The sequence below is a fragment of the Nothobranchius furzeri genome, chromosome 3 (assembly GCF_043380555.1).
Source record: "Nothobranchius furzeri strain GRZ-AD chromosome 3, NfurGRZ-RIMD1, whole genome shotgun sequence".
NCBI lineage: Eukaryota > Metazoa > Chordata > Actinopteri > Cyprinodontiformes > Nothobranchiidae > Nothobranchius > Nothobranchius furzeri.
The window spans coordinates 82,403,947-82,414,205 of NC_091743.1; the positions used below are offsets into that span (position 1 = coordinate 82,403,947).

At 43.8% G+C, this 10,259-nt stretch overlaps 1 protein-coding gene across 1 annotated transcript; it reads left to right on the forward strand.

The window, feature by feature from the left end:
* The first annotated feature begins 859 nt into the window (after positions 1-859).
* Positions 860-9,829, forward strand: adgrg7.1 (adhesion G protein-coupled receptor G7, tandem duplicate 1). The gene is made up of 16 exons (XM_015957923.3): positions 860-1,005; positions 1,516-3,381; positions 3,602-3,706; positions 3,781-3,890; positions 3,972-4,112; positions 4,255-4,343; positions 5,847-5,989; positions 6,297-6,410; positions 6,535-6,725; positions 6,922-7,074; positions 7,144-7,256; positions 7,405-7,760; positions 8,213-8,294; positions 8,375-8,533; positions 8,743-8,899; positions 9,232-9,829. The coding sequence occupies exons 1-16, from the start codon at positions 972-974 to the stop codon at positions 9,433-9,435; spliced, it is 4,017 nt and encodes a 1,338-aa protein (XP_015813409.3). The 5' UTR covers positions 860-971; the 3' UTR covers positions 9,436-9,829.
* The last annotated feature ends 430 nt before the right edge of the window (positions 9,830-10,259 follow it).

Consider the following 10,259-nt stretch of genomic DNA (forward strand, 5'->3'; position numbering starts at 1 on the left):
TATTCATTAATTGGTTTTAATTTTACCAATATTAAATGTTTCAGTCAGAAACTACATAACTTAATTTCTCCAGTTCAGGGGCGGCGTTAGGCCCGGCTACTTGGTCTCAAGCCCCGAATGTTTTATGAAAAGACTAGTGTGTGTTACGTGTGTGTGACTGTTCTTATTCTGACCCCTAACCTGAGGTGGATTTGACACCAGCAGCTCAGGATCCAACCCATCCACCATGGAAAGGTCACCATTCAGCAGATGTTTGTTTTTGAGAGATTATAATCCAAACGTTTTATTTATTCATTTATTTATTTGTTGCTTTTTATCATATTTATTTTTATATATTTCTTTATTTAGGGTTGTTTTTTGTTTGTTTTGATTTTTGTAAATCTTTATTCTGTTTTGAGCATTTGACGTCTTCCTTTTTTCAGCAGCCCCCTCATTGTTCTCCACCTCTAAAGGGCTCTCCCATATGATGTATTTTCTGTCTCCTGTCCACACCTGTCCTGTTTAAGACGTCAGCTGATCTAAAACCACTAACAGTCATTTTAAGACACTTCATATCATCACACTACACCCTTTTCTTCTTGGATTCTCACATTCTTCTACAGCTCTACATTAAAGTTATCTACCCAATAAAGCCAACAGAACATCTACTGACCCGATTTACCTCCGCTACTGTTTATTACTACAGCAGTTGGACTCGGACCAACTTGCGTTCCTTCACTGGCGACTTATTAGATTAAACACATTAATGTGAACATAAAAAAGCCTGAAATCGAAACAGAAGCTGGACCCGATGGGCGGAGCACATGGCCTCCAGCTTTTGATATGGATGACCCTTGATCACCTGAGATGATTTTATGACGTAAATGGTTATTCATCTGTGGATTTTCTCACAGAAATTTCCTCCTCAGAAACCCAGACATGAACCTTGACAAACCAGACGAGGAACTCCAACAGGATATCTGACCTGCAACATGGATCGCTGGTTCTGGCTCGTCTTCACTTTGGGTGAGAAACCTTTAACTTCTGCAGCTGTTTCAGGACTCTGAACGTTATCGGCTAACTCAAGACTCAGCTGGTTGTCCACCCTGCACGGGTAAACATGAGCTTAGCTTGTTACCTTTTGGAGACTCAGATAAATCACAAAAACACAAAAATCTTCTCCAGCGCTGCAGGACTTTCGCTTTTCCACTGATTTCTGTATCACTCTCTATGTTTAGAATAAAACTGTTAATGTCTACAGGTCTAGACATCACAGGTATGTCATTCTGGTTTGTTTCTGGCTGATTTGAGCACAAAGAAGGTTTCTGCATCAAATGGAGACTCCAGGAATCCTGTCACTGGTTGTTGAGTGGCTAGAATTTACACATTTAAATAAAAGTCTAAGAGGAAGAGAAGCAGAAGCCTTTCACTGCCTCACCTTGAGCTCCTTAGTCATATTTATTGCTAATTAGCTAATTATCTCTCCTCAGAAACCTTCTAGCAGGGCCAAACTAATATCAACATGCTTTCTTACAGCTGTTCCTTTGGCCTCGTCAACATCTGGAGGTCAATCTACCACCTCAACAACACTTGACCCTACAACCCTTCTATATACTGGGGATTCATTAATGGCCTTAACTGGTGGCCAGACCAGAACTCCCAGAGCTTCAGCCTCTACTGAAGCATCAAAAGTTACCAGAGCTTCAGAGGGTCCAGCTGTTGTCTCAGGTCAACCAGCTTCTACCAGTGATCCATCTACCGTCACTGCACTACCACCTGAAGTTCCAACTACACCTCCAGCAACTACAGCAACTTCAGAGGACCCAACTCTTACTGTGACTGGAGATCATCCATTTTCCACCATTTTAATCTCAGATGTATCTTCTGTTACCACCTCTACTACTGGTGCCACCATCTACACTACTGCTACTTCCAATACTATCACTGATGGCGAAAATACTCCAACAATTGTTCAAACAACTGCCAGTACTTTGTCACATTCTACCACTAATGCAAGGACTACAGTGGATGATTTACAGCCTACATCTCCATCTCTTGCAATCTGTTTTTGGTTTACAAATTCAAGTGGAACAACAGCTCCTCCTACAACTACAGCTCCTCCTACAACAGCTCCCCCTACAACAGCTCCTCCTACAACAGCTCCCCCTACAACAGCTCCCCCTACAACAGCTCCCCCTACAACAGCTCCTCCTACAACAGCTCCTCCTACAACAGCTCCCCCTACAACAGCTCCCCCTACAACAGCTCCCCCTACAACAGCTCCTCCTACAACAGCTCCCCCTACAACAGCTCCCCCTACAACAGCTCCTACGACTACAGAACCTCCTACTACAGCTCCTCCTACAACAGCTCCTCCTACAACAGCTCCCCCTACAACAGCTCCTCCTAAAACAGCTCCCCCTACAACAGCTCCTACGACTACAGAACCTCCTACTACAGCTCCTCCTACAACAGCTCCTCCTACAACAGCTCCCCCTACAACAGCTCCTCCTAAAACAGCTCCCCCTACAACAGCTCCTACGACTACAGAACCTCCTACTACAGCTCCTCCTACAACAGCTCCCCCTACAACAGCTCCTCCTACAACAGCTCCCCCTACAACAGCTCCCCCTACAACAGCTCCCCCTACAACAGCTCCTCCTACAACAGCTCCCCCTACAACAGCTCCCCCTACAACAGCTCCTACGACTACAGAACCTCCTACTACAGCTCCTCCTACAACAGCTCCTCCTACAACAGCTCCCCCTACAACAGCTCCTCCTAAAACAGCTCCCCCTACAACAGCTCCTACGACTACAGAACCTCCTACTACAGCTCCTCCTACAACAGCTCCCCCTACAACAGCTCCTACGACTACAGAACCTCCTACTACAGCTCCTCCTACAACAGCTCCTCCTACAACAGCTCCCCCTACAACAGCTCCTCCTACAACAGCTCCCCCTACAACAGCTCCTACGACTACAGAACCTCCTACTACAGCTCCTCCTACAACAGCTCCTCCTACAACAGCTCCCCCTACAACAGCTCCTCCTACAACAGCTCCCCCTACAACAGCTCCTACGACTACAGAACCTCCTACAACAGCTCTTCCTACAACAGCTCCTATGACTACAGCACCTCCTACAACAGCTCCTCCTACATCAGCTCCTCCTACATCAGCTCCTAATACAACAGCTCCTCCTACAACAGCTCCCCCTATAACAGCCCCCCCTACAAATACAATGTCTACTAGTCATACTACAACTACTACTATTTGGACCACTGCGTCTTCTACCACTCATCGTCCAACCTCTCCACCTTTGGAGTGTTTTAATGGTGGTGTAGAAGAAAATGGTGTCTGTATCTGTCCTGATGAATGGACTGGAGAGACCTGCTCACAAGGTAAGGCCAGTCTGACTCATCTACTGTTGGTCTTTCTTCTAGATCAGGTCTATGTCCAGGTTTAGCAGACATACTAACCAAGGAATTGTATTTATTTATAAATTTTTTTCATTTTCTAAACTCAGAATTAACTATGTCATGTTTTGTTTGGACTTTGAACGTGTTTTCAAACTTTTGTAGTCAAAATGCAGCTCATCTTATAATGGACTTGCTTATTCAGAAAATTTCTGCAATGCCACCCAGTTGGGTAAATGGAAGTTTCCACGGACTCCTGGAGGCTGGTTTGCTTATTCAGAAGAAACTTGTCCAGGAGGAACGAGCGGAGGTACGTTCTTGTACAACACCCACTCAGCAGGTGGTCCCCAAAACGTTGATGTTTTTCTGACCATCTCTACCCAGAGGGCAAACCTCGGGCTTCGGCCAGATGTTTGTTGGAAGGTGTATTGCCGAGTTTCATCTCCCTACAGGAGTTTAAGTGTGACCAGACGCTCGAAGATATACAGAAAAATGTAAGAATTGCTGTGATTGTCACAGAAAGCTAAAACTAAACATTTAATGTTTGATGTAGTTGATATTATATTTTTCTCCAGCTGACATATGCAACAGATTTAGAGAATCTGGCATCCAGCACTCAGATTCTGACTTCCAAACCTGAAGAACTGACACCGCAAAAAGTTACAACAGCAGCTCAAATCGCCAACACGCTGCTCTTGTCACCAAATGCCTCACAGGTACAAATGCCAGAAGAGTCTTTGACCTCCCAGCAGCCTTTAGCTTGATGAAATCTACAAATGAGAGCTGGTTTATCCTGCTTAGATGGATTCAGAGATGCTGATTCAAAAACTATTTTAGAGCTTTTATTCATGTTTGCAGGAAGTCAGAGTGGCAGCTGTCGCTACCGTCAGCCAGCTGCTCAACCCAAGTGTGGTAGATAACGCAGTGGAAAACAACGCAACACAGGGGTAGGTAAACCAACCAACTACATGAAAACCAATCTATCAACTAACTAACTTACCAACCAATTGACTAACTAACATTATAAACCACCAACCAATCAAACAACTTACTAACCAACCAACTCAATGAAAACTAAATTGCTCAACTAACTAACCAACCAAATTACTAACGTACTGAACCATGAACCAAGCTATCAACAAACCAACCACCTATCAAACTAACTAACCAACCAACTGACTAACATACTAAATCACCAACCATACAATCAACCAACCAACCCACCATCTTTTGTTTGCTCTTGCTGTGTTTAGTTTCTAACTGCATTTTTGGTTCATTTTTAAAACACAGAAAAGGTGTCTTTGTTACCTTGCTGACAGTTTCGTTTACCGGCTGTAAACTTCCTCAGAGCTGATGCTGATGGTGGCGTCACTTCCTTCTCTGTTTATCCGCGGGCAGTAGAGGACATTGTCAGCATGAGGACTGTGTCATCAGTGAAAGGATGGCAACAACATCCTCTTTACCGACTGTTCACTCCACCTCCCTGTACTCCCCCACTTGTCCAGATTTAGGCTAACATCAGATTTTAACCATAGGCCCTATCGAATAAAAATGTTGTAAGCCTAGTCTTAAAAGTAGACAAGGTGTCTGCCTCATGGACTAAAGTTGGGAGTTGGTTCCACAAGAGAGGAGCCTGATAACTAAAAGATCTGCCTCCCATCCTATTTTTAGATATTCTGGGAACCACCAGTAAACCTGCAGTTTGAGAGTGATGTGCTCGGTTAGGATCATATGGAACAATCAGGTCACTGATGTATGATGGAGCTTGGTTGTTAAGAGCTTTGTATGTGAGGAGGAGGATCTTAAAATCTATTCTGAATTTAACAGGCAGCCAGTGTAGGAAAGCTAAGACAGGAGAGATATGATCTCTCTTTTTAATTATCTTCGGAACTCCAGCTGCAGCATTTTGGACAAGCTGAAGACTTGTAACTACATTCTGTGGACTTCCTGAGAGTAATGACCAACCCAGTTACTAACTAACACACTAAACTACCAACCAACCAAATGAAAACCAATCTATCAACTCACTAAGCAACCAACTGACTAACTAACATGTGAAACCACCAACAAACCAACTAACAAGCAACCAACTAAATGAAAACTAAATTGCTCAACTAACTAACCAACCCGATTACTAAGTAACATACTAAACTACCAACCAACCAACCAACCAAATGACAACCAATTTATCAACTCACTAACCAACCAACTGACTAACTAACATACTAAACCACTAACCAACCAACCAACCAACCAACTAAAACACTGATGCAAATAGCGAGTTAGTTTTTCTAGAACCCTTTGTGTCTTAGATATTTTTAGTGAGTTATTTGACTTTTTGATTTAGTGAAAGAGTTAAAGAAATTGTGACTCAGGTAGTTAGTAGCAGGTGAGATGGCTAATCACTAAGTTGGTGTAAACCAACCAGTTTGTTGTGTTTTTGAGTCCAGCCTTACACTGACTCTAGATCAGCTCTCGTTGAACCTGAGTCTCAACACACCCAAGGCTCAGGTGGTTCAACCAAACCTGGTGATCCAGTCGGCTCAGATCCAGGCTGCAGATTCCCAGGGAGTCCAGTTCACCTCCCTCACAGGTCAGTCAGAGTCTGCATTCCTAACAACGTCAACACTATCAATTTCTCTGCTACTGATTGAGTAATTATCTACAAAATCCCACAAACTGCCAACACCGGAGTTGGTCTGTAGAGAGCCGGTGCATATCTCCACCCAGGGGGACACCCTGGACATGTCTCATGTCCATCACCTGGCCACACCAGTTACAGTATTTGAGGAGGAAATACTACAAAGCCATAATGATTCCAACAATTCTACAGACAGATGGAGTCATCATCAAACCTCTGGATAAAACCTCTGACTGTTGTGTATTTGTGCTGCTGTCAGGAGCTTCTGGCAGGTTTGTGGCTAACAGGATTCGTCTGAACACCAATGCGTCAAACGTCACCGTGGAAAACGGCTTCATCGCCGATGCACTGGTGTATGTTCGCTTCCCTCCAGGTGAGTATCCAACAGCACAGTCTGGACCAAAACACCCAGAAATCAGCTGATGGTTCAAAATATGTAAAAGCATCAGATTAAAGTCGACATTAGAGAAACTTTTCATTTGTTTGTGTGGTGTCAGGATCATCTGTCAGCAGTTATCAGAAGCCTCCCAACGTCTCTCTGGGCTTTGTCCTCTATCAGAGCAGCCGGTTCTTCCCATCGAGGCTCTATAGGAGGCGCCGGGCCACTTTCAGGGTCCTGTCTGCCAGTGTCGAGGGTCCGGAGCGCTCTATGGTTCCGCAGCATGTGGAGATGCTGTTCAGACCTGGAGTAAGATAACGAGTCAATGAAGGTTTTAATGAGCTAAACGAATCTGATTGTTCAGATGTTCCATTTAAAGCAGCAGAACCATCCGTAGAACCGAAACCGGATCCGAGACTCAGAAGAAACTGCCTGAATGTCCTTCTAGGCGGTTTCTGAAGAGATTTCATGAATCAAACCAAAGCTTTTGGTTCTAATGTTTTAGCTTCTGAATGGAACGTCTCTGCATGACTTCTCCTGCGTGTTCTGGAACTACACTCTGAGGGAGTGGAGCACCGCAGGCTGCTCCAAAGGAAGTGCTTCAGACGAGATGCTGAGATGTTTCTGCAACCATACCACCAACTTTGCTGCTCTCTGGGTGAATGTCACAGACCTGAACCAGGTGTGGATGGTGATGGAGCTGCTGTGGTAAAAGATCTGGCTTCAGTCCTACAGGCAGAACTACCAGTACGCCGAAGCTCTGGGCATCGTCTCTATCGTGGGGCTTTCTTTCTCCATCCTGGGTCTGGTTGTTGCCATCATCCACCACATTTATGAAACGTAAGATTGTGTTTGACTCCACCTAAAGGTAACAGGCTCCTCCTCCTCACAGCTTCGAAAGTAAACCCATTTAATAAACTCTGAAGGTGTTTTTGACACATGGTTCTGAGATCCAGGATGTTTCTGAGTCTCGTTTCCATGTTCTCAGCTTTCAGAGAAAGTCTCGAGAGCGGCAAACCAATCTAAACTCTACGATGTCTCTGCTGAGCATCTACATCAGCCTGCTGGCCTTCATCATTACCTTCCTCTCAGGAGTCCAGAACTCCAGCCGCCAGAGCTCCACCCCGGTGGAGCTCAGCTCTCACAACCACATCCTGGACTCTGACCTGCATGTGGAACCGGATCGAGGCTGCTGCACGGCGGTGACAGCTCTGCTGCACTTCTTCCTGTTAGCCACGTTCTCATGGAACAGCATGTATGGAACCCAGCTGGTTCTGCTGGTCCGCTCCATGCGCACCAGTCTGCCGCCATATTGGACCCGTCTGAGCGTGGGACTGGGATGGGGTACGAGGCTCAGATCCTCAGTGGCATCAGAGAGCCTCATCAAACACCAGAACCGTATGACTAGGTTAAAGCTGAGGGACATCTGGTCCAAAAGGAACCTTATTTTCAGCCAAAGTCCTTCCGTACCTGCTTGTTTTAGGAACCTTTTGGTGCCTCAGTTGAAGAAATTAATAAATATTAACATTAATGTAACAGAAGAAAGAAAATATAAAATATCTTAAACTTAAAAAAAACCTGAGCTTTAAATAATTTTCATTCTTATTTGGGGAAAAATTCAGTGAGAAAAACTTTTACAAAGTGAGTTTTTGACTCTGACAACATTTGGAGAAATAAAGTAAAACAAGATCACGGTTGCAGGGAGGAACATAAATACTTGTTTTATATGATTAATAATTAATGAATCTGAAATATTTTAAAAACTAAATCTGAATTTACTTCCTGTTCCCGGTCAGGAGTCCCAGCTGTTGCCATGGCGATCACGTTGGCAGTTACCTACAGAGTGGATAATCCTCTAGGGTACCGACAGGAGGAATTGTGGGTATCTAAAGGACTGGTTCTGTGGTTCTGTCTGCTCTCCTGTTCTGACATTTGAGCTCCTGGTTCTCCTGCTCTAGCTGCTGGCTCGCTGCTCTGGATCAGAACAAACACTTTAGCTTTGGTAAACCCATGTTCTGGGCCTTCCTGCTGCCAGTGGGTCTGGTTCTGGCCTACAACACGGTTCTGCTGGTTCTGACCTCTCTGATCAGCTGCAGGAGCGATCCCACACTGAAAAGGTAGAATCCTCTCAGAGGCAGAGGTTCTGTACAAACTTCTGAAATCTCTCAGAATTTCCCATTTTCTAAGAAAAGAAAAGTAAAGAAAAGAAAAAAAACATTTCATAGGTTAAAAAACAGAAAAACACTCAAAAAGTAAATGAAAGGTCTCTTATTTGTAGTGATGATGAGTAGGAACTTACCTGTCTATCCGCCTACCTGTCTACCAGTACGAGGCGCTTGTCTCAGGCCAAGAAGTTCCTGGTCAGCTTCTCTCTGAGCGTCATGCTGGGTTTGTCCTGGACTCTTGGATACTTTGTCCTCATCACATCAGGCCCCGCCCACCTGGTCTTCAGCATCCTCTTCTGCGTCTGTACGACCACTCAGGTATTTATGGCTCCGCCCACTTTACTGGTCATCTCTGCAGAAGAAAACACATGCAGCACACCTGCATCTGCTTCTTTGCTGCTGATCATCTGGAAGTTTTTTTGTTCCAAGTTTTTAGAAAAGTTTTTTTTAACAAAATCTGTTTCTGGAAACCTAAAGTTTTTATTTTAAAGATAAAAATGTCATTCTTAAGAGGATTGACAGATTCTTTGTAATATTTTGAACAAACATAGAACTTTTTTAATTTGGTTTCAGAACTGTTTCGATTGAAAACATCAGATTTTTGCTGTTGGTCTTTGTCTCTAAGTGTTTTTGTGTCTTTGTGTTTTCAGGGCTTCCAGATCTTCATCCTCTTCACAGCCAGAACTCAGAGCTTCAAGGCCTACATGAGGAACTTGTTCCAGCACGTGTCCTCCATCAGCATCCCGTTAAACTCCACCAGTTATGATCTGGTGAAGAGGCTGAAGAAGCGCTGGTCCCCAGAGTCCTACAAATACACCTCAGACAGCAGCATGAGGGACGAGTCCAGCTTCTGAGGAGAAACAACAGGATCAGACCACCAGGGTCCAAAAGGTTATCCAGTTAAAAAGTTTCTGATCAACACAGATTTAAGAAAATATTCATCAACTTCATGTCAGAACTCACCAGATCTTTAAAACCATGTGTGCTGATTAGCTTCTGGACGCTGTTGTTTCTCCTGTTGGACCTCCAGAAACCAGAAGATCTGGTCCAGATCATCTTCAGTCAGATGTGGTCTAGTCCTGGTCTAGTCTAGACCCATGCAGTCTGGTCTGATGTGATCTGGTAATAGATGATTTTGTTATAGTTGGAATAAACCTTTATTTTCAAGAAGAGCTCTTATTGCGCCGGTCCCTTTAAGGTTACTTTCATTTCCTGATTTCAGAATAAAACCACTTCCTGTTTCCTGCAGAGACAAATGTTTTATACTTTTAAATTCATGTCTTTATTTCTGTAAAGGTTTCTTTCTACTTTGGATGTTTTGTGCTGAACGTGTTTGTCTCCATCCTCTCAGATGTGGCACTTTGTTTATTTTTACCAGAGGTGTGGGATCGAGTCACATGACTTGGACTCGAGTCATTATTTTAATGACTTCTGACGTGACTTGATAAGATCTATAAAGACTTACGACTTGACTCGGACTTGAACGCCAATGAGTTGCAACTTGAATTGACTTGCATCTGTTGACTTGATGATGACTTGAGCGTATTTGATATTTTAGCACAAAAGTGGCATAACATGAACAAAAATCATAAATCATTCTTCATTATGGGTTGGATCTTGTACTGCTAAATGATAAATTTATATTAATTAGCATTTCATCTTTTAGTTCATTAAAGAA

What these genes read in the sequence shown, in the direction of transcription:
- adgrg7.1 (XM_015957923.3), top strand. Translation starts at nt 972, where the DNA reads ATGGATCGCTGGTTCTGGCTCGTCTTCACTTTGG. An exon ending in TGGAGAGACCTGCTCACAAG is followed by an intron (nt 3,382 to 3,601) that starts GTAAGGCCAGTC and finishes TTGCTTATTCAG; the next exon opens with AAAATTTCTGCAATGCCACC. An exon ending in GGGTACCGACAGGAGGAATT is followed by an intron (nt 8,295 to 8,374) that starts GTGGGTATCTAA and finishes CTCCTGCTCTAG; the next exon opens with CTGCTGGCTCGCTGCTCTGG.